Source organism: Heloderma suspectum, chromosome 16 (assembly GCF_057233095.1).
Source record: "Heloderma suspectum isolate Gila_16-S chromosome 16, 16-S_ref, whole genome shotgun sequence".
NCBI lineage: Eukaryota > Metazoa > Chordata > Lepidosauria > Squamata > Helodermatidae > Heloderma > Heloderma suspectum.
This window is the reverse complement of record NC_139473.1, coordinates 18325323-18352521: the sequence shown is the minus strand read 5'-3', so window position 1 is coordinate 18352521 and position 27199 is coordinate 18325323. Positions and strand designations below refer to the sequence as shown.

Sequence of the window (27199 nt, the reverse complement as noted above, 5' to 3'; positions counted from 1 at the left end):
TTAGGGAGGATTGCCTGAGTTCTCCATCCTTCTTGAGTGTGTGCATGTGTGTGTCTCTCTCTCCCCCCGTGCAGATCCTGGCCTGGTTTGAGGAAGGTGAAGAAACCACAACAGCCTTTGTGGAGCCCGTTGTCATCATCATGATCCTCATTGCCAATGCAGTGGTGGGAGTGTGGCAGGTATGAGGGGATGGTTTGCTCGCCTTCTACAGCATCTCCGTAAGCACCAAAATACTACTTGGGAAATCAGAGTATCTCCTTTTCTGATGACATGATGCCTTTCTCAGGCACCGATAAGACCACAGAGAAAGGAAGGCATTTCATGCCTGGTAAGTTTCTCCCTACTTAGGCAGGTTAGGCCTGGTCGGTTTCTCCCTCCCTGAGCCTGGCAAGTTAGGCCCAGTCAGTTTCTCCCTGCCAGAGGCAGGCAGGTTAACCCTGGTCAGTTTCTCCCTGCCAGAGGCAGACAGGTTAACCCTGGTCAGTTTCTACCTGGCAAGTTACTCCCGGTCTCTGCCTCACTCTGATGACTTCTCTTTTAGGAAGGCTGAGGGGATAAGAATGAGGGATGGGGGCCCATTGCAACCTGGGGCATGGGGCTCCATGTCCCACTCCCCATCCAGTGATCATCATTCAAATCAGGTTATGGATGGAGAAGAATTTAGTTTGGTCTACATTTTTAAGAGAATGGACCTAATTCACACTTCCTGTACTAAAAATGCAGATCAGAACACATTTATCCTTCAGAATGTATACTTCTCTGAATTTTGCAGTGCAGTTCTTGGCTGAAGAATTGTGTATAACAATGTGTGTATTAGGGGGAAGGGTGCACACAAATCAATGCAAGTTTTCACGCGTTTTAAAAAAAAGTTGCAGACAGATGCCAAAATTGGGCAGAAGGGGTAATGACTGAAAACATGACTCTTTTCTCCGTCTCTATCTCGGGTGTACCTGGAAGCAAATGAGATCAAAAAAGCATTGCACGAGTCAACTTTTGGGAAGGAAATTGTGATTAATTTTCTTCAAAATGTTCATGTGCCCCTTTTCAGTCAATGTTTCCAAAATGATGTTTTTCCCCCCAAAATTAATAAAACAAATCCAATAGCAATCAACACAATCTGATATGAAACCATGAGAGATCAATTACCCTATAGCACACCAAGCAAACCAGAAGGCCCCTGCTCTAGCAAGCACAACAGAGCAAGAGCATCTTTCCTGCTTGCAGAATGACATCTGTGTGCTAGACAAATAAACAACCACAGAGAAGGACATTCTAGTGCTCTGGGGCTATCACCGAAAAGGCTCCGTTCCTTGTGAGCACCACTCTGGCATCTAGATAGGATGGTTCCTGAAGCTGATCTCAAAATTTAGCGGTGTTCATATGGGCACTCCCAGAGAGATAGCCAGACCATTTACAGAGCTGCTGTGTAGGGAAATCTCCACATTTCTCCTCATTTGATTAAAAAAAAACTGCCTTTTTTTTTTGCAGGAAAGGAACGCCGAGAGTGCAATTGAAGCCTTAAAGGAATATGAACCAGAAATGGGGAAGGTGATCAGGGCGGACCGGAATGGAGTCCAGCGGTTGCGAGCTCGGGACATCGTCCCAGGAGATATTGTGGAGGTGGCAGGTAGGATCGCAAAGGCTTGCTTGCTTTGTGTGTGTGGTTTTGCCCGGCGTTTCTTTTCTCGTGACATCAGGGGACAAACCACAGAGAATAAGGCCTTAGTGCAGCAGTAGGCAAGCTGATGCACTCCAGTTGTTTTAGACTACAACTCACATAAGCCCCAGCCAGCATGGGAATTTTGGGGATTGTGGTCCACAAGAAATGGACGTTGCCTGCCCCTGCCTTAGCAGATTTGCAGTACCTCTGCAAATCTGCTGTCAGGTGTCAGCAACTGCATTTTTTCTTATAACAAATTATAGGATTCTTGAGATGTTGATGTAGTTTTAGGACAGGGGTGCAGAACCTCTTTCAGTGAGGGCCACATTCCATTTTGGAGATGTTCTCGGGGGCTGCAGGCCAGTGGTGGATGGGGTCAAAGACAAAAGGGGCAGGGCCAGAACCACAAAAAATACCAACATACTTCAGCTTAAAGCTTATGGCTTGGGGCAGGCAGCCTGAAAGACCACCTTCTCCCATATGAGCCTACTCAGGTCCTCAGATCTTCAGGAGAGGCCTGTCAGGAATGAATCTGAGCATGTGGAGATGTCTGGCAGCTCAGATTCAGAATCAGAATGGGAACGGCAAGAACAGAGGGAGACACCCTCCCCAGTGAGCCCAGATACGGCGAGACTTTCTTCCCGAGACTTTGACACACAGATGGCCCAGCCTGAATGGCTCCCCCATTCCTCCACCATGAGAACCCAGGTTTCAGAGGAGGAGGAAGAGGAGGAGAGTGAGGGGCGTGACTTGAGGGATGCTAGGGTCTGTCACTCATGGATCACTGCCTTGTTGTGGCAAAGGGGCTTGCGTAACTCAGCGAAGCCTTAAGCTATGCCGTGCAGGGCCACCCAAGATGGACATGTCATGGCAGAGAGTTCTGACAAAATGTGGTCCACTGGAGAAGGAAATGGCAACCCACTCCAGTATTCCTGCCCAGAAAACCCCATGGAACGTATCACAAGGCTAAAAGATATGACGCCGGAAGATGAGCCCCTCAGGTCAGAAGGTGTCCAATATACTACTGGGGAAGAGCAGAGGGTATTTCCAAGTAGCGCCAGAAAGAGTGAAGCGGCTGGGCCAAAGCCGAAAGGACAGTCAGCTGTGGATGTGTCTGGTGGTGAAAAGAAAATCCGATGCTGTAAAGAACAATATTGTTTATGAACCTGGAATGTCAGATCAATGAATCAAGGAAAGGTGGAGGTGGTCAAACATGAGATGGCAAGATTGAACATCAACATCTTGGGAATCAGCGAACTAAAATGGACAGGCATGGACGAATTTAATTCAGGTGACCATCATATCTACTACTGTGGGCAAGAATCCCTTAGAAGAAATGGAGTAGCACTCATAGTCAACAAAAGGGTGGGGAAAGCAGTACTGGGGTACAATCTCAAAAACGACAGAATGATCTCAGTATGAATCCAAGGCAAACCATTCAACATCACAGTAATTCAAGTCTATGCCCCAACCCCTGAGGCCGAAGAAGCTGAGGTTGATCGGTTCTGTGAAGACCTACAACACCTTCTAGAACTAACACCAAAAAAAGATGTCCTCTTCATCATAGGGGATTGGAATGCTAAAGTAGGAAGTCAAGAAATCACCGGGATAACAGGCAGGCATGGCCTTGGTGTACAAAATGAAGCAGGACAAAGGCTAATAGAGTTTTGCAGAGAACACGCTGATCATAGCAAACACTCTTTTCCAACAGCACAAGAGGCAACTCTACACATGGACATCACCAGATGGTCAATATCGAAATCAGATTGATTATGTCCTTTGCAGCCAAAGATGGAGAAGCTCTATACAGTCAGTAAAAACAAGACCTGGAGCTGACTGTGGCTCAGATCATGAGCTGCTTCTTGCAAAATTTCAGCTTAAATTGAAGAACGTAGGGAAAACCACTAAACCATTCAGGTATGACCTCAATCATATCCCTTATGAATATACAGTGGAGGTGAGGAATAGATTTAAGGGATTAGACCTGATAGAGTGCCTGAGGAACTATGGACGGAGGTCCATAACATTGTTCAGGAGGCAGCAACGAAATCCATGCCAAAGAAAAAGAAATGCAAGAAAGCCAAGTGGCTGTCTGATGAGGCTTTACAAGTAGCTGAGGAAAGAAGGGACGCGAAAAGCGAGGGAGAAAGGGGAAGATATATCCAACTGAATGCAGAGTTCCAGAGAATAGCAAGGAGAGACAAGTAGGGATGGCAGAGAATTCTGCCACGGATCTCGGTGAGGCCGAATGCCAGTGCATTTGGCCCCCCAAAATCTGTGGCGGAACGGCCTGTGGCCCCCCCCGTGGATCCCCCCTGGGACGAGACTTACCTGGGGCGGATCTTCCGGGTGGCGGCAGTGGCGGCGGCTGGTCTTCCGACCGGCTGCCGCTTCCACCATTTGCAGACTTGTGTTGTTGTTGTTTTTTCAAGACGTGATAGGCTACGTAAAGATTTACATAGCTTATCATGGCTGGGTAAAAAACAACAACAACGCGCGTACACAAATGGCGGCGGCTATGGCCGCCGCCATTTGCGTTCCTTATTTTTGGTGTCTTAGTCTACGTAAATATTTACATAGACTATGACGGCGAAAATAAAGGGGAATGCAAATAGCGTAGCGGGCACTATTTGTGTCCCTTTTTGATTCGCTGTTTTAGCCTACGTAAATATTTACGTAGGCTAAAACGGCGAATCAAAAAGGGATGCAAATAGCGCCCGCTACGCTATTTGCATTCCCCTTTATTTTCGCCGTCATAGTCTACGTAAATATTTAAGTAGACTAAGACGGCCAAAAATAAGAAAAGTAAATGGCGGCGGCCGTAGCCACCGCCATTTGCGTATGCGGGTTGTTTTTTTACCCAGAGCCCTCCACGGTGTCAAGGGCTCCTTGGAGGCCTCTCTCAGTCTAATTCAGTAGCTTAGTCCAGACACAGACAAAGGGATTCCTTTCAAAGCTTTATTCTTCTTTTACAACTTAACAACTCTACTGTTTGCAACTAGATCGGAGCAGCACAGTACCTATGCCCTAAGTTGGAACAGTTGGTCCCCGTTTGAAAGGGAATTACTGGCAGACCCCTGAACTTAAGGACTAGGGAGAGTCCCTCCCCTTTTTTCTTGGATCCTCTGGGTGCAGCCGTTGTTTGCGCGCCAACTGGGCACTACGCCTCCTTTCTGCGCCCTCCATCTGGCGCTGCTCTCTGCGTCGGCGTCGCACATCCACCAAGTCTGCTATCTGCGCTCAGTCACTCCCTGGACTGCTTTCTAAGCTAGGAATGCTGGTGGGAGGAATCTCCGTCAGCTGTTGGCCCTGGGAAAGAGGAGCGCGCTCCTCTCCCAGGAGCGACTGCTCTTCCTCAGAATCAGAACTACGCTGGGACTCCATGGGCTCAGTGTCCACCCTGACACACAGCCGGAAATCCGGCTGTGGACGGCTCTGGCCTGGGCCTAGCTGGCTTCTCCACGGAGCTGCTGCGGAGCACAGCTGGCCATCGAGGATTCCGGGGGGGGGGGAGGAACGAAGCGCCTCCCCCACCATAAACATAATCCGCGGATAGGTAAGTACATTTCGTACATCCCTAGCGACAAGAAGGCCTTCTTAAATAACAATGCAAAGAAATGGAGGAAAACAACAGAATGGGAAAGACTAGAGATCTCTTCAAGAAAATCGGAGATCTCAAGGGAACGTTTTGTGCAAAGACGGGCATGATCAAGGACAAAGAAGGCAGGGACCTAACAGAAGCAGATGAGATTAAGAAGAGGTGGAAAGAATACACAGAAGAACTATACAGGAAAGATCTTAATGTCCCTGATAGCCAGGATAGTGCGGTCACTGAACTTGAGCGTGAAGTGATGTCTTCACATCCTCGAGAGTGAAGTCAAGTGGGCCTTAGGAAGCATGACTAACAACAAAGCTAGCGGAGATGACAGTATTCCAGCTGAGCTATTTAAGATCCTAAGAGATGATGCTGTTAAAGTGCTGCACTCAATATGCCAACAAATTTGGAACACTCAACTGTGTCCACAAGACTGGAAAAGGTTCAGTTTACATTCCAATTCCAAAGAAGGGCAATGCCAAAGAGTGTTCAAACTACCGTACAATTGCGCTCATTTCACATGCCAGCAAGGTGATGCACAAAATCCTACAAGCTAGGCTTCAGCAGAATGTGAACCGAGAACTACCGGAAGTACAAGCTGGGTTTCGAAGAGGCAGAGGAACTAGAGATCAAATTGCCAACATTCGCTGGATCATGGAGAAAGCAAGAGAATTCCAGAAAAACGTCTATTTCCGCTTCATTGACTATGCTAAAGCCTTTGATTGTGTGGATCACAACAAACTGTGGCAAATTAAAATGGTCCGCCCCAGGCGTCTTATGGATCCAAATGGATTCCGGAACGCGCTTGGGGATTCTCTGGGGCATGCCAACGGCCACTCGGTCGAGACCCTGGTGGGTGGCTGGAATGCCGCAATCACTGGGGCATTAGATCGGGTGGCTCCGAAACGCCCTCTCCCCCTGAACAGGGCTCGGACTGCACCATGGTTCAATCCGCGGTTACGAGCTCTGAAACAGGAGGTGAGACGGCTAGAGCGCCGGTGGCGGAAGTCTCGCTCCAAAGACGATCAGACACGGGCTAGAGCTGTATCTTCAGCCTATCACGTGGCGGTGAAGGCAGCAAAAAAGGAATATTATGCTGCCTCCATCGCGTCTGCAGAGTGCTGCCCCAGGAGGCTGTTCCAAGTGGTCCGGAGCCTGGTCAGCCCTGTGGCTCCAGAACCACTGGAGCATTCTAAGGCCTCCTGTGAGGCTTTGGCAAGGCACTTTGCAGATAAAATTGATCAGATTAGGTGTGTTACTCTTCACACTGTGGATACAGTTAGTGAGCAAGAGGCGGCCTGTGGCAAACCAGTTTTGTGGGATCGGTTCCAGCTTCTTCCTCCTGATGAAGTGGACAAGGTGCTTTCATCTGTAAGGCCGACCACCTGCTTACTTGATCCTTGCCCATCTTGGCTCATTATGAGCTGCAGAGAGAGACTGGGTGAGGGGATCAAGGCGGTGGTGAACGCCTCCCTTGAGGAGGGAGTGATGCCATCAGCCCTCAAGGAGGCAGTGATAAGACCGCTCTTAAAGAAGCCCTCCTTGGATCCTCAAGTTCTGAACAACTTTCGCCCAGTCTCAAATCTGCCATTTTTGGGCAAGGTGATTGAGCGGGTGGTGGCGGTGCAGTTGAAGGCACACTTGGAAGAAACTGATTATCTAGACCCATTTCAGTCGGGCTTCAGGCCTGGGCATGGGACAGAAACGGCCTTGGTCGCCTTGGTGGATGATATGAGGAGGGCTCTGGATAGGGGTGAATGCTCCTTCCTTGTTCTCCTCGACCTCTCAGCGGCTTTTGATACCGTTGACCACGGTATCCTCCTGGACCGCCTGGAGGGGTTGGGCATTGGAGACACTGTATTGCGGTGGATCCGGTCCTTCCTCTCCGGCAGGTACCAGAGGGTAGCACTGGGAGAGGAGGTTTCGGACCCGTGGCCACTTACTTGTGGGGTGCCACAGGGTTCCATCCTCTCCCCGATGCTATTTAACATCTATGTGAAGCCACTGGGGGCTATCCTCAGGAGGTTTGGGGTGCAGTGTCATCAATATGCGGATGACACGCAGCTCTACCTCTCATTCAAATCTTCACCAAGGTTGGCCGTAGAATCCCTGTCCAAATGTCTGGAGACGGTGAGTGGCTGGATGGGGAGGAATAAGCTGAAGCTGAACCCTGACAAGACCGAGGTACTTTTGGTGGGAGACAAGAGGAGGCTGGGGGATGTTGAACTGGTGTTGAATGGGGTACGGCTACCAGGTCCGCAGCCTGGGGGTCATTTTGGACTCCCAGCTGTCCATGGAGGCTCAGGTGTCAGCTGTGAGCCGGACAGCGCTGTATCAACTCCATCTGATACGGCGGCTGCGCCCCTTCCTTCCTGACCATCTGCTCCCATCGGTAGTACATGCCCTGTTCTCCTCTTGTTTAGACTACTGTAATGCGCTCTACGTGGGGTTACCCTTGAAGATGGTTCGGAAGCTGCAGCTGGTACAGAAGGCGGCAGCTCGCCTGATTAAAGGCAGCCGCCAGCGAGATCACATCACTCCAGTGCTGAAGGAGTTGCACTGGTTACCAGTTGTTTTCCGGGCCAAATTCAAGGTGTTGGTTTTGACCTTTAAAACCCTATATGGTTCCAGCCCAGCCTATCTCAAGGAGCGCCTCCAGCAACACCAGACAGGCCACTTAACAAGATCAGCCTCGGATGGCCTTCTCTCTGTCCCATCAGCCAGGACAGCTAGACTGGTGGGGACGAGGGAGAGGGCCTTTTCTGTGGTGGCCCCTATTCTGTGGAACTCCCTCCCTAGGGAACTCCGTCATGCCCCCTCTTTAATGAGCTTCCGTCGTGCATTAAAAACATGGTTGTTCAGGCAGGCATTTGGGGTGCGTTAGGGTATTTTAAAAAAAATGTTTATGGTAAAATTTTATTGTTTTAAATTGTTTTATGGTGGGTTGTACATCTCCCAGAGTGGCTGGGTGACCAATCAGATGGGCGATTAATAAATTTAATAAATAAATAAATAATAAATTCTGAAAGAGATGGGGGTACCAGACCACCTTACCTGTCTCCTGAGAAACCTGTACGCAGGTCAAGAAGCAACAGTAAGAACCGGACATGGAACAACTGATTGGTTCCAAATTGGGAAAGGAGTACGACAAGGCTGCATATTGTCGCCCTGGTTATTTAACTTATATGCAGAGTACATCATGAGAAACGCCGGGTTGGATGAATCACAGGTCGGAATTAAGATTGCCGGGAGAATTATCAACAACCTCAGATACGCAGACGATACCGTCCTAATGGCAGAAAGCGAAGAGGCTCTAAAGAGCCTCTTGTTGAGGGTGAAAGTGGAGAGTGCAAAAACTGGTTTGAAACTCAAAATAAAAAAACGAAGATCATGGCATCTGGCCCCATCACTTCCTAGCATATAGAAGGGGAGGAAATGGAAGCAGTGACAGATTTTATTTTCTTGGGCTCCAAGATCACCGCAGATGGTGACTGTAGCCATGAAATTAAAAGATGCTTGCTCCTTGGGAGGAAAGCTATGACAAACCTAGACAGCATAGTAAGAAGCAGAGACATCACCTTGCCGACAAAGGTTCGTCTAATCAAAGCTATGGTTTTCCCAGTAGCAACGTATGGCTGTGAGAGCTGGACTATAAGGAAGGCTGAGCGCCGAAGAATCGATGCTTCCCAACTGTAGTGCTGGAGAAGACTCTTACGAGTCCCCTGTACTGCAAGGAGGTCAAATCAGTCCATCCTAAAGGAAATCAACCCCGGCTGCTCATTGGAAGGACAGATACTGAAGCTCCAATATTTTGGCCACCTAATGCGAAGAGAAAACTCCCTGGAAAAGACCCTGATGCTGGGAAAGACTGAAGGCAAAAGGAGAAGGGGACGGCAGAGGATGAGATGGCTGGATAGCATCACCGATGCAATGAATATGGACTTGAGCACAGTCTGGGAGAGAGCAGAGGACAGGAAGGCCTGGCGTGCTATGGTCCATGGGGTCATGAAGAGTCGGACACGAATGAACGACTGAACAACAACAACAGGGTCTGTCACAGAGCAAAGCAGGAACAGTGAGGGGCAGGGCTCAGACGCTCCGCCAGGTTGACCACGTGTGGAAGCCAGCGTAGGAGGGAGCCACTGTAAGGGAGGGGCATCCCTGCGAAGCTAGTCTAGCCGTGAAGTTCACGCCCAGAATGCTGGCAAATTCTCTAATTTCTGCTTCATCTCCTCTTATGTGTGGATTAGCTGGTTCTCTGCAGTCTGAGAGTTTCCTAGAATGTGCATTTGTAAAGAAGCTAGTCGTTTACTAATAAAGTAGTGTTGGCCTGAAGCTTTGTTTCTTGGAGTGTGTTGATTGCAAAGGGGGAGGACGCAGGAATGTGATGGTGCCCTCGTTTCGATACCGCCGTATTCAGAGGTGTGTTCGGTGGTGACACAAGACAGGGCCTTTTCAGTGGCCGCTCCCAGGCTGTGGAACTCCCTCCCAAGGGAGGCTAGGTTTGCCCCCTCTCTGCTGTCCTTCCAAAGTCAGGCAAAGCCCGCTTTATTCAAGAAGGCCTTCGGCCGCTAAGTGGGTCTGGTGGGTTGGGTGTTTTTTTCAATAATATGTTTTCTGTTAATATTGTTATTGTATTTTAATGTATTCTAATTCATTTTCATTGGTTCTGGAAGCCGCCTTGAGTGCCATTTCTGGGTAGAAAGGCAAGGTACAAATAAAATAAATAAATAAAGCACTTACTGCCAAGAACTCATCCTTAGAAGGGGCATTTCCACCTTTTAGGACAGGGGAAACAATTGGAGGCCCCATTGATGGTCCACAGGTTAAAATAGTAACTTTTAAAAACTAAGATTGATGACAAAAATAGCCGCTCTCTCCAGTTCAATGAGTAAAAATAGATCATACGGTTGTTGTTGTTTATGGAGTGCCATCTGCATACGTGGCATTTTACAAAGTACAGGTGCGAGAGGTCTCTGCCCCCAAGGGGCTTACAAACTAAAATAGACACAGGGAAACCACAGAGGGAGAGGGAGTTCGGGCCATAGGTAAGCAGGGGAAGAATATGTGAGTTCTTCAATGAGAAGTACTTTGGCTTGCTTACAATAAGACAAGATAAAATAGATACATTAACGCATAACGTTAGAATGAAACGGCACTGAAAATGTATTTGAATTAGACCTGAACCGAAATGTCAGAGAAGACGGTTTTCTGAGAAAATTAATGAGATGTTTTTCTTTTTCTCGTGTCTTAAAGAAGAAGCCCCCCCCCCCCCCCGCAGAATGTTCTCCAAATATTCTCTGCCATTTTATTTTATTTTTGGTGTCTGCTGACTGCCATTTCTCACTCCCACCCCAGCATCCAAGACAGAGTAAACCAGAGGAATGATAAAGGCACAGAACAGGGGAAATCACGTCATTGCGACGTGAATCTCCCACCCACATTGGATTTCAGACGCAAACACATTTAACTCTCACAAACCACCTTGTTCTCCTCCTTGTAGTCGGTGACAAAGTGCCTGCTGACATCCGGATCATTGAGATTAAGTCCACGACGTTACGGGTAGACCAGTCGATTCTCACTGGTAAGTCTCGGGTGAAAAACACGAGGTGGACATGTATGGAGGTGGAAGAACAGCTATCATCCTGCAAGCGGCAAAATCCTGTGGCATCTTTCAAAACCACCGGGTTTTGGGGGTGGCATGAATTTCCACAGGCTTCAGTCCAAAGCTGGTGTCCTTCAGATGTTTTGGATGACAACTCCCATAATCCCTGACCATTGGTCATGTTGACTGGGGCTGATGGGAGTTGTAATCCAAAAAACCTGGAGAGCACCAGGTTGGGGAAAGCTAGGCTAGAGCCAGTTTCATCACTGGTCTGCAAATCGGTGAACTTTGTGCCACTGTTTGTAGAAGAAAGAGAATGGGTGTGCTTGCACGTCATGACAGACCATGGTTTATGGTGATGGGAATGAGTCTAGGAGAGCTTTGTGCTCGTCCAATTCCCCCCTCCTCTTTAGGCACAGCCACGAGGAGGAGACTGGAAAATTTCGATTCCGTTTGTGTTTAACCCTGGTTGGTCGTGTTGTCTCTGAACCTGAGAAACTGGGGGTAATGTTAACTACGGTTTGTTTGAAATAGGCCAACTTCAAACCATGATGTAGGAAGCTGGCTTGTTTCAATGAACTAGTTAAGAGTAACCATAGTTTAGGGTTCAGACGCAATGCTAAACTGTGGTTAATTGGAATTGGAAGCTTTGGATAGCCTCTTTACAGATGTGCCAGAGAATTAGAGGAGAGGCACATGGTCCAGGCTTCTTCCCGTAGTGGTAAATAATTTATTGTGACATTCAAATGCACCTAATTACTGATGTTAAAATTCACTGCATGTGTGTAGGACCTGGGGGCAATGAATTGTCCAGCCAGCAAGTTTCTGGTTCCAGTCTCACCAGGTGGCTCTGAGAGGTAGTGGCTTGCCTATCAACCTTACTTGGTCAACACAGGCAGCAGAATGAAGTGGTACGGTCCTGAAGTGGTAGAGTGGGTTGTGCCTTTTCAGGCTGAGGTGGGGAATCACAGGAAGGGCTGTAACTCAGTGGTGGAGCTCATGCATTGCCTGCAGAAGGTTGCAGGTTCAGTCCCTGGCATTGCCAGGTGGAGCTGGAAAAGACACCTGCCTGAGAGACCCAGAGCTTTTCTACATGAGGCTGTTAATCCACTGCATCTACTTTCAGTTTCATCGCACAATTGTGATCCAAGCATTACATGAGGAGCATTTCCTCCCCTGCTTTTCCACTACATAACCTCTAGGTGGCACTGTGGTATAGGAAAATACCTCAAATACAGAAGTAGAAATGGCGTTTTCTTTCACTTTCACGAGTAAAAGCCACATTTTCCCTGCTCCAAAAAAAATCTCACCAAAAGCGCTGGTCAGACACAAGCGAAACTGGAGGGTCACAACGTTGTCTAAAGAACCTGTAAACAACCAAGAGTAGGGAATGTCACGGGCACAAAAAAAGCCTCATGTAGAAAATCCCCCAGGGGCCCTTTCCCAACCCTGTGCCCTCAGAAAGATTTCAGTTACAATGGCAATCATCCCTGGCTGGGTCTGATGGGAGTTATAGTTGAACACATCTGGAGGGCACCAGGTAAGGGACAGCTGCTCTAACAATTCACCTTTTATGGAAGCAGAGAGACGGACAAGCAGAGTCGAGGAGTTTGCAGTCAAAGGCACATGGTCCAGAAGGACCGGAGAGTTTAGTAGACAGGTGAAATGCTGAAGAAATGGTGATGTGAAGATCTAATTCTGAACTGTCCATACATTGGCAGAGAGCCACTGCTAAGGCGTAGGCAGACTTCAAGCTTGCGGGATATACTTGGTTTTTTTTAATAGAATCTGGAGGTCCCCCTTAGCTCAGTGGTAGAGTATATGCCTTGTATGCAGGAGGTCTCAGGTTCGGTCCTTAGCATCTCCAGGTACAATGAGGAAAGACACTGTTTGTAGAAGAAAGAGAATGGGTGTGCTTGCACGTCATGACAGACCATGGTTTATGGTGATGGAAATGAATCTAGGAGAGCTTTGTGCTCGTCCAATTCCCCCCTCCTCTTTAGGCACAGCCACGAGGAGGAGATTGGAAAATTTCGATTCCGTTTGTGTTTAACCCTGGTTGGTCGTGTTGTCTCTGAACCTGAGAAACTGGGGGTAATGTTAACTACGGTTTGTTTGAAATAGGCCAACTTCAAACCATGATGTAGGAAGCTGGCTTGTTTCAATGAACTCTAGTTAAGATTAACCATAGTTTAGGGTTCAGACGCAATGCTAAACTGTGGCCAAATGCGGGGGGGGTCTGCCAGACTCCAACCTCATCGCAGACATTCCTGCTCGGAAGCCAGCATCCTCCATGCCACGGGTGAACACCAATCTTCCTGTACCATTTTAATTTGAAAGCCTTGAATTGCATTAGCTTCCTTTTTTCCGTAGGTGAATCTGTCTCTGTCATTAAACACACCGATCCCATTCCGGACCCGAGGGCCGTCAACCAGGATAAAAAGAACATGCTCTTTTCTGTAAGTATTCCTGGGCCGCTTGGTTGCAAGGTCTTCCTTCCAGGACGAGTTGTTTAGATCAGGCTTCCCCATGCTGGCCCGCTTTAGATGTGCTGAACTACAGATCATATCGTCCTCAGCCCACATGGCCATTAAGGTGCCCTGATGAGCACCGGCCCTCCAAATTTTTACCACTGCACCACTGGAGCGCACAGAGCAATCACCATCACCCGGTCCCGTCTCCCCCTTCTAGGGTACCAACATCGCTGCCGGCAAAGCAGTTGGCGTTGTCGTCGCCACAGGGGTGTACACGGAAATCGGGAAGATCCGGAACCAGATGGTTGCCACCGAGCCCGAGAAGACCCCCCTGCAGCAGAAGCTGGACGAGTTCAGCCAGCAGCTGTCCAAGGTCATCTCGCTGGTGTGCGTCGCCGTGTGGGTCATCAACATCAGCCACTTCAGCGACCCCGTGCACGGCGGCTCGTGGCTGCGCGGCGCCATCTACTACTTCAAGATCGCAGTGGCTCTGGCAGTGGCCGCAATCCCCGAGGGGCTTCCTGCGGTCATCACCACTTGCCTGGCCCTGGGCACCCGCCGGATGGCCAAGAAGAACGCCATCGTGAGGAGCCTCCCCTCCGTGGAAACCCTCGGCTGCACTTCAGTTATTTGCTCCGACAAGACGGGAACCCTGACCACCAACCAGATGTCTGTCTGCAGGGTGAGTCCTGGCCTGGCCAGCAGCCCCCAAAGCTCCTCCCCGTTTCCAGCCTCTTGCGGTGACGCTAGTTCTGCAGGCCATGGTCCCAGCTCATTTGGGAAGCTTTGTTATTTTAGGCCGTTGCTTTTGCTTGATCCATGTTTGCCTGTCTGCTGTGCCCGGGGAAACAGGATACTTGCCGCAGACATCCATGCTGTCAGTTGCAGGGCGAATTCTGTTTGGTTTGTGATAAGAGTTTTTTCCAGTGAGTTGTTATCGCCATACTCTACGAAGGCCTGTAATCATCGTTTCAAGCCTGGTTGGGTTAGAGATAATATCACAGCATCATCTGTGTTTAGCAACAATGAGACCTGCCCTAAACCAAGCTTGGGGTGTGTGTGTGGGGTGTCCTACCAGCAGCGATGATGGAGTGAAGTCGTTCAGAAATAAAGTGAATTTATCAAACACAGCCCTGTTTGACACCCTTGTTCGTCATGATCTCATTTGTCAGTTGGCCCTGTTGACCACAGCAGGTTGAAGGCTTGTTTGGGTATGCAAAGTACATACAAGGAACAACCATCTTCTATCCATAGATGTTTTTCTTACTTTATCCCACAATAATTTTCTCGAGACAGAGTCAAAAGGCCTGTTCACATCAGTCGGTGCTGTAAATAATTGCTGTTTAGGTCGCAGTCCTATGGCTGCTAGTCAGCAGCTAGATGACCATAGGATAGGTTGGTTCCCAGAGCACCGACCCCCACCCCCTCCCGCACCATCTCATAGGCAGCGTGGATCGGCTCCGCGCTCCTAAGAGCAGCACAGAGCAGCGAAAACGGAGTGTTCCCGGGGGCAGGCCAGGGCAGGGAAGTTGGAAATCCGGTACAAATCCTACATGTTGTCCATTGCCGCTTCCCACACTCTGAGGTCCTGCGGCTAGACAGCCGAAATTGGCTGTCTAGCCGCGAAAGCGGGGCTGGGGGAGCAAGGAGGAGATCCACTCCTCCTGCCCTGCTCTGGATAGGCAGTTGCCCCTGGGCTCAGAGGCAACCATCGATCTTGAGAGGACTGCTCCCTCCATGTATTTCTCCGCTAAATGAGCTAGCACAATACAATGATCCAGTGTGGATTTATGAGAACAAATGTATGTGTGTAGATAAGAGTTCTAAGCTCCCGTATCCTTCAGGCAGATGTAAGAACAGAAGTAGTACGGTCGCCACGGGAGGGCTGTACCACCTCAAGCCAGTGTTTGTTTGTTTATTTATAACATTTGTATACCACTCCACATCTAAACGTGTTCCAGACTGGCGAACATCAAAAGATAAAATGAACAAAAGATAAAAAGGAAGACTTGTAACCCTGTCAACTGGCTAACGCAGGTCACAGATTAGTTCAAATGTTTTACCCTGTGTGGTTCTAAAATCATAGTTGCTTCAAGGAAAACAAAACCGTACAAGAAATATTCAGACGGGTATGTCGTCACAAATCTGTGAAACAAAATAACTGGCAGCATGTATTAAACAACAGTACAATGCCGGTTCTTCAGTGCCACTCCATGAGGGTAACCTGCACAGAAACAAACAGGGTGTGTGCCTATAATCTACCAGAGCAACAAAGCAAGAGAAAAAAACGACAGCCCACAAGATGATTTAGGCGTTCTCAGCACAATATAAGTCCTCTTCTCCCACCGCTGAAGAGAGATCTGCAGGTTGGGCCTGTAAAATTAGGGACAAATCTCAGTAAATGCATCTCAGGCCTTCTGTGTGGAGTTCCTCTTGCTGCTGGCTGGGCTGACGGAGGTGTTTTTTTTTTTGGTTACATGATAAAACAAAACGTACATCACACCCATTTAACAATATTTTAAATAAAAGATAAATGTAGGCCACAACTGGTTAAGTATCTGTTTGGGCACCAAACTGAATTACTGGGGGACCAGAGGGGAACCATTCCACTGTCCTTTTGATGACCTCCTTTTGAGAAGGCTGTAGAGGGGGCATGACAGGTTATTAATTTCTAGCATTTTTTTACCCTGCTGTTCAGCAGAGAAGGCTCTGAGAGCCTCTTCTAGGTCAGTAACACACAAGGTAGTCCCTGCTCTCAGGCTTACAATCTGAAATATACGACACACAAGGGGAAAGGGAGTGGGATGGAGGAAAAGCAAACGTGGGCAACAGTTCTTAATGCTACAAAGTGATACCTGGTCACTTCGGCTTGTGATTTCAGGCTCGTTTCTGCAACTCCTAAGGGCTAGAAACTTGTTTTTGGAAGGGCAGGAGGCTGGCTGGCTGGCTGGCTTGGATATTCAGGGTGCTGCTCCAGATACCGTTTGTTTGTTTGTTTATTTGTGGCATTTATATACCACATTAAAATACAGCATTAAAACAGAGCATTAAAAACACTTCCTACTACAGTTACCGTGTCAAACATGTAGCAAGTCCAAATGTTCAGAAAACACACCATATTGTGGTCATGAGATAATGCTTGCCTCATGAGGACTAATCCCTTAGTCCTCATCCCCTCCAGATGTGCTGGTGAGGGATGCTGTAGTCAACATCTGTTGACTAGGGATGTCGGAGAATTTCTCCATGAATCTCCGGGAGGCCGAATGCCAACGCATTCGGCCCCCTGAAATTGGTGGGGAAATTCTCCGACACCCCCCCACGCCCCCCCCCCCCGGGATGGGACTTACCTCGTGTGAATGTTCCTCGCGGCAGCAGGTCCCAGCGGCGGTGCAGCGGTGGCAGCGGCGGCGGCCGGTCTTCTGACCGGCTGCCGCCGCCACCATTTCCAAGTAAAGTAAAAAAAACAAACAAAAACGTGATAGGCTACGTAAATCTTTACGTAGCCTATCACGGCTGACTTTGAAAATCTAGCCGTGATAGGCTACGTAAATCTTTACATAGCCTATCACGTTGTGTTTTTTTTACTTTTTTCTTTCGCGACCGGGGAGATGGGGCGCTCCCCCCTGGCCAGAATTTCGGCGGGGAGGGATGGGGCAACTCCCCACCCGCCAAGAATTTCAGGGGGAGAAACGGAGCGCCTCCCCCCCCCCCGAAAAAAGCTGCGGGACCAGGTAAGGGACTTTCGTCCATCCCTACGTGTTGACTACAGATGTAGTCAACATTTGTAGTCAAACACATCTGGAGAGCACCAGGTTGGGGAAGGCAATACTAAAGACTACAAAAGCCACAGTGCTATTCAACAAAAGCACGCAGGTGCAAAAGCATGGGGGCGGGGGTCACAGATGTAAATCAAGGAAGAATGGTTCCACGGTTCATTGAAATGGCTGCTTAACCCAGCTCCTGTAGGAAAAGGTGATGCCCAACACTCTTCCGCCAGGCCTTATGCTATCCAGCTGATTCAAATTTAGCATTTAGCACAAGAATTCTGGGAAGCGACCTCTGCTTTAGTGTGTGCATGCTGCCTTAGGACTTAAAAGCCCATGATGCAGCGCAACCGTGCCTGAAGCACTGATGTGCAAAACTGTCCGAGGACTCTGCAGTTGGAAACGGCAGCGGAATGGCTGCACACAGCAGCGACGTGGAGTCTGGGGAGGTTCCCTCTGGGTTTGGAATAACCCCCCACGAAGCCGCAAGCCCTCTTGCGATGGTCTCCATGAACATGCTGCCCAAACAATTGAATGTTCGGTGCAGGAGCTGCTTTTTAAAACCCACACTTGCCACTGCTCTCCTCAGATTCTGTTCCAGCTGGAAACATAACATTTGCATGATGCTTTTTCTCTGGGACTAGGAGGCAAACTTAACTCCCCCTTCTCTGTTTCCTTAGCGATGCAACCGTGTGAGTGGCATGCAGTTAATTTTGTGTAATGCATGTGGGGGCGGCAGCACGCCGCTCCATGCAGAAGTGACGGGGTCATGCCCGGCGATGAAGCCTCGCTTACTAACCAGATGGTGGGAGAAACAGCTCATCTCTCGAGGAACCTGTTTTAAGGACTCGAATCCTGGGGTGACTCCCCCCCCCCCCCGAGTCCTGTACAAGGCTTGGGATCTGCCAATCAGAGCCCTTGCTTTTTAAATACCAGTCGCAGGTGTAAGCAGGTGTTTACTTAAAAAAAAACCTGCACCAGATTTGTTTATTCCCTATATTTATATAGCTGCCCCATCACACAAGGGGGGGATTCCAGGTACGGGGCTCCTGGAAGTAGCAATCAAAAGGGACTGTGGAACTGTTCTACCTTTTCCTCCCTGACAGATTTTTTTTCTGTTGGAAAAAATGATGGTAGTAGAGGAGGGCAAACGCACAAGAGTTACAAATGGGTGATGTCATTGTCTGGACCCCCCCTTCTCCCCTCCTCATAAAATTCTGTGAATGAAGCAGCCCGATTGCACAGTAAAAGACTTGCCCGGATGTTCTCAAGTGGGTAGCTCATACACACAAAAATACAACATTAAAATACAGTGTAAGAACAATAAAAACATGATCATATCATTACATTCTATCATCAGGTTAACAAGAGCTAGAGAAGGGAGGCAGCACGAAAATCCATTTCTATGAAAGCTCTCATTTTGGAATAATAGCTTTAAAGGTGCTGTATTATTGGGCACAATGTCAAGATTTGAAAGTTGACTCAGTTTACTCCTAACTGTAGGGTTGTTTATTACATGGATCTTTTCCGGGTTTCCCCAACCTGGGGCCCTCCAGATGTGTTGGACTACAGCCCACGTCATCCCCAGCTGGCTGGGGATGATGTGAGTTGTAGTCTAACACATCTGGAGGGCGCCAGGTTGAGAAGACTGATCTATTGGCTGAATACTTTGCTGCTGTTAAAGGTATTGTTACTGTATGGAGAAATATTGAAACCTAAACATTAAAAAAGACAATAAAAACTGTGAAAACTAAAATACAATTAGAATACAGATTATAAGTGCAAAGGCCCAGATGATAAGACATACATTATTTAAAAGCCCTGGCTGAATGAAAATACCATAAAGATGGTGCCAGGCAAACCTCTCTGGGAAGGTTGTTCTGTAACTACCAAAAACGCCCTCTCCTTATCCATCTCACTGCCAAAAACGCCCTCTCCCTATCCATCACTGCAGCTGGCAGGGCCAGTCAGAGCAGGACCTCTGAAAAAATCTTAAGGTTCGGTAGGTGCATATAGGAGAAGGTGATCTTTCAGGTAACCTGGTCCTAAGCAATTTAGGACATCAAAGGTTAAAACCAGCACTTTAAATTGGGCCCGGAAATGGGCCATGAACTGCTGAACCCAGGCATAATAGGGTCAACCCCTCACCAACGTTCCATGTTGAGGAACGATTCTTCAACACTATATATTATTGCCGATCTTGTAACTACCAAAGGAGTGTTCAGCCGAAAGATATAATCCTGTAAAATGTGTTTACCTCAGTGCATCCAAGTGACAATTGAACATAAGAACATCAGAAGAGCCCAGCTGGATCAGACCAAGGGTCTATCTAGTCCAGCATTCTGTTCACACAGTGGGCAACCAGCTGTCGAATGGGAACCCCCAAGTAGTGTGGTGTAGTGGCTAGAATGTTCGACTGGCAGTTGAGATATCTAAGTACTAGTCCCTCTCAGCCATGGAAGCTCACTGGGTGACTTTGGGCCAGTCATAGACCCTCAGCTCAACTTTTCTCACAGGGTTGTTGTTAGGATAAAACAGAGAGGAGGGGGATAATGTAAGTATCCTTCCTCTGATACTGGAGGGAGCACAGGGCCATCAAGACTAGTAGCTATTGATAACCTTGTCCTCAGAACATAAGACGAGTCCTGCTGATTCAGAACACGGGTCTATTAGACCAGAATTCTGTTCACACAGTGGCCAACCAGCTGTCGACAAAGAATCCAGAAGCAGGACACGAGTTCAACAGCACCCTCTCTTGGCTTATTACATCCTAAGAAGGAGCTGTAGGATCAACATTTCAATTATAGGTCTACAATATTTCATTGATTCATCCATTAGCTTAGCTAGTTGCAAACCTAGCTCTTCAACATTTTTATCAATGACTTGGAGGAGGAGGTGCAGGGAATGCTGATAAAATTTGCAGATGACACAGAATGGGGCAGGATAGCTAATACTTTGGAAGACAGAAACAAAATTCAAAGTGATCTGGATAGACTGGAGCGCTGGGCAGAAAACAACAGAATGGCATTTAATAGGGATAAATGCCCAGTTCTGCACCTAGGAAAAAGAAACCAAATGCACAGTTACAAGATGGGGGATACGTGGCTCAACCACACTACGAGCGAGAAGGATCTTGGAATTGTTGTCGATCACAAGCTGAATATGAGCCAGCAATGTGATGTGGCTGCAAAAAAGGCCAATGCTCTTTTGGGCTGCATTCATAGAAGCATTGCTTCCAAATCCTGGGAAGTACTACTTCCCCTCTACTCAGCACTGGTTAGGCCTCATCTGGAGTACTGTGTCCAGTTTTGGGCACCACACTTTAAGAAGGATGCAGACAAACTGGGGAGGGTTCAGTGGAGGGCAACGAAGATGATCAGGGGACTGGAAACAAAGCCCTGTGAGGAGAGAATGAAAGCACTGGGCATGTTTAGCCTTGAGAAGAGAAGACTGAGGGGAGATATGGTAGCGCCCTTCAAGTCCTTGAAAGGCTGTCCCAGAGAGGAAGGCCAGGATCTCTTCTTGATCATCCTAGAGTGCAGGACACGGAATAATGGGCTCAAGTGACAGGAAGCCAGATTCTGGCTGAACATCAGGAAAAACTTCCTGACTGTTAGAGCAATACGACAATGGAACCAATTCCCTAGGGAGGCAGGGGGCTCTCCCACACTGGAGGCCTTCAAGACGAGGCTGGACAGCCATTTGTCGGGGATGCTCAGACTTGGATTCCTGCATTGAGCAGGGGGTTGGACTCGATGGCCTTATAGGCCCCTTCCAACCCTACTATTCTATGATTCTATGAACTTTGGGATGGATTTCATTCCAGAATTGGGTCCTTCCAGAAGCTATCTTGCTGCAACTTCATTATACTTCCAAAAAACCTCCTACGTTTACAATGGCGCCAAATGTTTTCACTTTTAAGCCCGTTGCTCGAGCTTAATTAATTGAGCAGCAGATTTTTAGTATAGATATTGGACTCTTGACTCCCATCAGCCCTTGCCAGCATGACTAGTGGTCAAGTGTAATGGGAGTTATGGTCGGGTAACGTATGGCTCATAGAAACTGCCAGGTCCCTGCTACCGCTTTAGAAGGAAATGACAATGAAATAATGTCGTTTGAAGGTTGTTAGAAGGTAACAACAACATCTTTACACCACGCAGCAATTTTAAGCTGCGTGGGTGGGAGAAAGCCAAAACAAACCCAAAACCACCAAAAAGGGAACACGCCGGGCCTGCTAGAAAATGTCTTTACTGCAAAATATTGTTAACTTGGATATTAAAGGAGGGTGTTTATTTTTGCCCCTCAACCCTTTCCTTTGAGAATATCAAGCATATACAAACCTATGTTAAAAGATGTAAAATCCAGTCCCCCAATTTAGATTTTACTGAAAAAGGTCGCCAATACCTCACATTGTGCAAACGTACATCAGTACCAGTTATCCTGTTCTGCTAGGGTTCGTAGAGCTAAGTCCAGTTACGCAAAAGAAAAGGCAAAGTTGAGTCAAGACTTGAAGCGGAAATCAGGACCCTGGAAAGCTCCCAGGGAGTCCTGCTGGCTGAGCTATCGTGCAATGTTGCTTTAACTAGGAGCTGAAGCCTTATAAAGGCTGGCAGGGAGCCAGCTACATTTGAATCCTTTGTCTTCTATGCGGTCCAGGAGATAGTGGGAAAGCCACATTTTCCAGCTGGGAGGGCATGGAAGGTTCTGAAGGTCCTCCCATGGAGGAAGTGGTTGAAGCCTCATCCGCGTCTTCCTCAGAGCACCGTGGAATCCCGGGGTTGGAGGCCATGATACCTAGTATCTCATTTTAAAATGGCAAAACCTCCTACCAAAACACCGAAAGAAAGGAAGCACATGCGTTCTTGCATTTTAAACATAGAAGGCAAAATCCAGTTAAGACATTTTCAAGCGCCGTTGATGATAACAGGACAGACTTCGGCACGTGCTTCGCTTTTCCATTGCAAACTTCGGGACTGCCAAATGGCTAATTTTCGCTGGATTGAGTCCATCTTTCCCTATATCTTCATCATAAGCAAGTGTATGCAGAGTCTGTTGCTGAATTGTTGCTGAATTTATCAAATGAGTTTCAGTCGGTAAATGGAGGAAGGCAGCCTTCCCCAACCAGGCGCTCTCCAAATGTTTTGACTTCAACTCCATCAGCCTCAGGCAGTGTGGCCAGTGGCCTGGAATTCTGGGCATTGAAGTTGAAAACATCTGGAGGACACCCGGTTGGAGAAGGCTAGACTATGATTTCTTTAATTGGGTGCCAATTAGCCAAATGCCTCAGCACTTGGCATTGCAGGGGAGAATCAAGTCTTCAGACCGAAGCCAAGGTCTGCTAACTAAGAATCTAAGAACAGGTGTCGTGTGGATTTCAGTGAGTCAAATAATGGTCCCCTTAGATAAATATTTATTGTCCCAGGCGCCAAGCAACTCTAGGACAGGGATGCAAAATCTAGTTAACGTTTAACCATCAGGAGTTCCCTGCTTAAATAAAGGCAACTGTTTAATGGCAGGAATAGGGGTGATTGTTCATAGGTTTGCAGACTTCTTTAGGAAGTTAAATATTTGCCCTGCAGCTGTAGAACATCCCTTTCTCCAGCGGAGATTATATTTATTTCTAAACAGATTAACTCACGCCCTGCCCTTGGCATTCTATTGTCTGGGAAGATCCTGGACACATGTTCAGATTGATTTTGTCGTTGCCAGGAGGGGGGGCACCATTTGCATACCACCCCTCCCCCCATAGACAAGGTGGTGCGAGGTGGACAGATCCCCCCCTACTGTATAAGTGCCAGCATAAAACTTACTCCTAAAAGGCCTTGCAGAATGAGAAGATTCCCATAGCCTTCCTAAAGACAGGAAAAGAAGGGAGCCTTGGGAAAGGAATCCCACAACCGCAGAGCCACCATTGGGAAGTAGGGATGTCGGAGAAATCTGCTACGGAACCAAATGAGTTCTGATTTTTATGAATCCAACCCATGGATTCCGCAGTGGACTGGTTTTCCCCCTTTCAGGCGGATTCCGCAGACATGTGGACCATTTTTCTAACCTTTGGTAATTTTGCCCAAATTTCATTGTAGAAAAATATGCCAGAATTTTCAGAAATGGCCCAAAATGTGCATTTCACCCATAGGCTGAAACATGAAAATACACATTCTCTGAGACTTTCGCATTTGGGGGGAATTTGCACATTTTTGCACATGCAAACTTGCACAAGTTCTCATTTGCGCAGATGCGAATTTGCACAAATTTGGAAACAAAAAAAAATCTGAATCCGTCAATGGGCGGATGATGGAACAAAAGTCGCCTGACAATCCTTGAAGCACAGATGGAACAGAATTTACACAATCCCTACCGGGAAGTCCCCGTCTGTGGTACCCATTAATCTGATCTTTGCTAATATCAGGACAGGAGACAGATCCTCTTACGGCTTGGGTATGTTCACATGGGAGCAAGCGGTCCTTCAGATCCGATGCAGGCAGAAGGCAGATCAGGACATGCTAGGTGATCTCTGGGTGACTTGCAGGAGATCAGCAAGAGATCAGGAAGAGATTTGGGGTCCTAATTGTTTAACAACAGCAACGGCTACAAACTATCGCTCTCTACATTACATTGCTGAAAAAGAACGTGTGGGTTTGGGCGTGGAAGGACTTGTGAGCTTGGTTCTGGTCACTTATCCTGAATTCCTGTGCTGTGCATGTCCTCAGGCATGTGCACCAGGTTTCTTAATTCTTAGTGCATGTCCACCTGCCAGAACCATGAGCTGCACCTTGCCCCATTTGCTGGAGTTCTAATGAAGAAAACCAAAGAACAAACCTAAAGCAGATCCTGCAAGTGTGAAGTCTGCTCGCCCATGCTTGAGATAAAATGGCTGTCCTATGGCAGAGCAGGGCAACCTGGTGCCATTTGGATGTTTTAGACTGCAACTCCCATACACCCCAGCCAGCATGGCCAGTGGTCAGGGATTCTGGGAGTTGTCGGTCAAAACATCCGGAGGGTACTAGACTGTCCTACTCCTGTTCTAGGCTATTTACAGCTTTAATGGTTAACGCCCCCACTTTTCAATGAACCTGGAAGTGAATTTGTGACTAAGGACACGATCCAATGGATCGTGCAGAGCGGGACGAGCGGTGGAGGTGATCTTCGCCTCAGCTCTCCGCCCACTCTGCATTTCAGCTAAAAAGGCTTTTTTTGCCCATCTTGCTAAGGCACTGGGGAGAGGGAGGGAAGGAGGCTGGGGAGGCGGGAGGATTCCTCGTGAGCCAGCCTCCCCAGTTCCCTCCCCCCCCCACAGGAACACCGCACGGCCTTCCTTCTGAGATCACTGTTGTGACCTCGGAGAGGCCGCGCCGGCTGTGAGGGGGAGGGATGGGGAGCTCGGACTCGGGTCCGAGCACTGTCTCCAACCTCAGATCCAGGAATCCTAACTATCCTTTGGCCCCCCAGATGCTGTCTAGGGGCTATGGGGTTGCTCTCTAAAATAAGTGATGCAAAATCGGTATGAAGTTCCTACCCACCCAGCATACTGGGGCATTTCTGGACGGAGGGCTCCTATTACTAACAACGAACAGGCATTTTGTTGGCTTGGGGGAAGGGTGTTTGCTGGGAATTTGTAGTCTGGCACATCTGCTGGGTGCCAGGTTGCAGAAGAGTGATCTCCTCTGTCTATGTGCTCCCTAGCCCAGAACATTAAATGTCAAGTTCAATGCTCGGTTCAGACAGAATCCTGCTTATCCGCTTTTTCTTACGTCTCCGCACGTCAATGGGCTGAAGTAGAGATGGGCAGCCGGTGGCCCTCCAGATGTTTTGGACTACAAGTCCCAGAATCCCTGACTGCTGGCTGGGGTTTATGGGAGTTTCCATTTCCATTCCTCCAAAACCTCTGGAGGGCGCCAGGTTGCGTATGCTGGGGCTGGAGACTTGCTTTTTCAATGAGAGCTGAAAATTCGGGAAGCTCTCTGAGGGGCCTCCATCTCCCCCCGCGATTTTGGCTCTTTCCCTGTGTATTTGGGGAACACCCAGAGTTCTCATAACCTCGCACAAGCTGTTCTCAGAGCTCACTTCTCCCTGATGCAAAATTTTGGATTTGTTTTTAATAAAGCCAGAGAGTGTACACCCCTGGGAATAGTTAATTAAAAGACTCCTCCAAGGCAGAGCTTTTCTGCGGGCCTCCGCGGTTTGCTGAAATGCTTCTCATCGCAGATTGATCGCGGCTGTGATGTGTTTCATTCCCGCCACCCCACTGCTCTGTAATTTCTATATGAATGTGTGGTCAGTAGCACTGCCAATGCATAACACGCCTCCTTTCGCCCCTCCCCTAAGTAGTACGCAGGGACAACTCCCTTTCTGATGACTTTTGCTCCTTCTTTTAAGTGCTGCTCTGTCAATGGTACAGATGACATCTGTCAATCTCAAGCCACGTTCAGAAGCAGCCCTCTTGGGATGTACCACCTTAAAGCAGGTTGTGGGGGTGAGGACTTTTTTTTGAGTGTTTCTTCCACTTCCTTACACTTTTGAGTGTTTCTTCCAGGCTGAAAGCCCCTGACTGCTATGGCTTTTGGTGGATGCCTTGTTAAAATTTTTGTTCATGTGAGGTCTCATTTTTCCTCCTCAGAGTCTCTACTTGGGCAGCCCACAACCTCACTTGCCACCTGTCAGGGAGGTTTGGAGGATGGCAACAAGAGACAGGGCCTTCTCAGTGTTGACCCCCCCCGATGCTGGAATGCTCTCCCCACTAGGCTCGCCTGGCACTAACATTGTCACCTTTTCAGCACCAGTTAAGACTTTCCTCCCAGGCATTTGATGGCATATGACGGGCTCTTTAATTCATCAGTCAAATTGATGTATGGTTGTCACTGATGTTTTAGTTGTTTATTATTATTATTATTTATCATTATTTATCATTATTTATTATTTCGTTTCATTTCTATACCACCCAATAGCCGAAGGTCTCTTGTAATAACCTCTTGGGCGGTTCACAACAATTCACAAGATAAAATAGCATAAAATTTTACAATACACAAAATTTAAACAGCTAGTAACCATTTCAATAAAATACTAGACCTGTTCAGACAGCGGGCAGAAATGCCCCATCATATGCCATTAAATGCCGGCGAGCGAAGGACAGGCTTAACCTGGCGCCGAAAAGATGACTGTGTTGGTACCAGGCGGGCCTCAGTGAGATGGAGCAGTTGTATTTTTTATGGGGCAGTTGCATTTTATTGCATAATTGTTGCAGCTGTTTAAAACTTTGTATTTTTTCATTCTGTTATAAGTCGCCTTGACTCTTTTTTCTGTTGTTGCTGTTGTTTTTAGAAAGGCATTTAAGATTTTGTAGTAGTAGTAGTAGTAGTATTTTCAAAAGACTTTAAGAACGTAAGAAGAGCCATGCTGGATCAGACCACGGTTCCATCTTGTGCACATACAGGCACAAGAACACGACAGCACACGCAGAGCACAGCTTGCTCTTTCACATACTGCACCAGCTTTGGTGCGTTTTATTGTTTATTTAAACGATTTATTGAAATGTCCATTAAAAAAAGGGAACGTCAGCCAGTTACCAAATAATTCTTCTTGTCAAGGTGCAGCAGCAACAAATAAAACTGCACGTCAACCAAACACCGACTGAATTTTTTAAAGAAAAAACAAGTTCAAGGTCCTCTTAAAAGCCAGCACTGATGAAGGCCATACCTAAGTCCTGGGGGAAATAATTCCAAAGGTGTGGGGCCACTGCCAAAAAGACTGTGTCTCTGGTATCTGCCAATCCTAACAGATCGTAATGGCGAGCCAGAGAGCACAGCCACTCCAGCCGATCTTAAAACCTGGGCAGGCTCATGCTTTGAACCATTTTGAACCAGCATCTATTTAAGCATAACAACCTCATGGTGTTTAAATCATAGAATCCAAGAGTTGCAGGTGTCTCAGAGGCCATCTAGTCTGACCCCCTGCCAACGCAGGACACCCACTACTTCAGCATCCCCGGTAAGCAGCCATCCAGCCTCTGCTTAAAAACCTCTAACGAAGGAGAGGCCACCACTTTCCGAGGAAGGCTGTTCTACGGTCCAGCACCTCGTACCATCAGGAAGGTCTTCCTAATGT

At 47.9% G+C, this 27199-nt stretch overlaps 1 protein-coding gene across 6 annotated transcripts in view; it reads left to right on the top strand.

The window, feature by feature from the left end:
- Nucleotides 1–27199, top strand: part of ATP2A3 (ATPase sarcoplasmic/endoplasmic reticulum Ca2+ transporting 3) — a 170164-nt gene that overhangs the window by 84394 nt on the left and 58571 nt on the right. For all 6 annotated transcript variants that reach the window (XM_084823057.1, XM_084823056.1, XM_084823060.1 and 3 more), the window contains exons 4-8: nt 75–179; nt 1489–1627; nt 10759–10839; nt 13234–13319; nt 13552–14016. In XM_084823057.1, coding sequence (XP_084679183.1) covers nt 75–179; nt 1489–1627; nt 10759–10839; nt 13234–13319; nt 13552–14016 — 876 coding nt within the window. The remainder of the gene's footprint in view (nt 1–74; nt 180–1488; nt 1628–10758; nt 10840–13233; nt 13320–13551; nt 14017–27199) is intronic.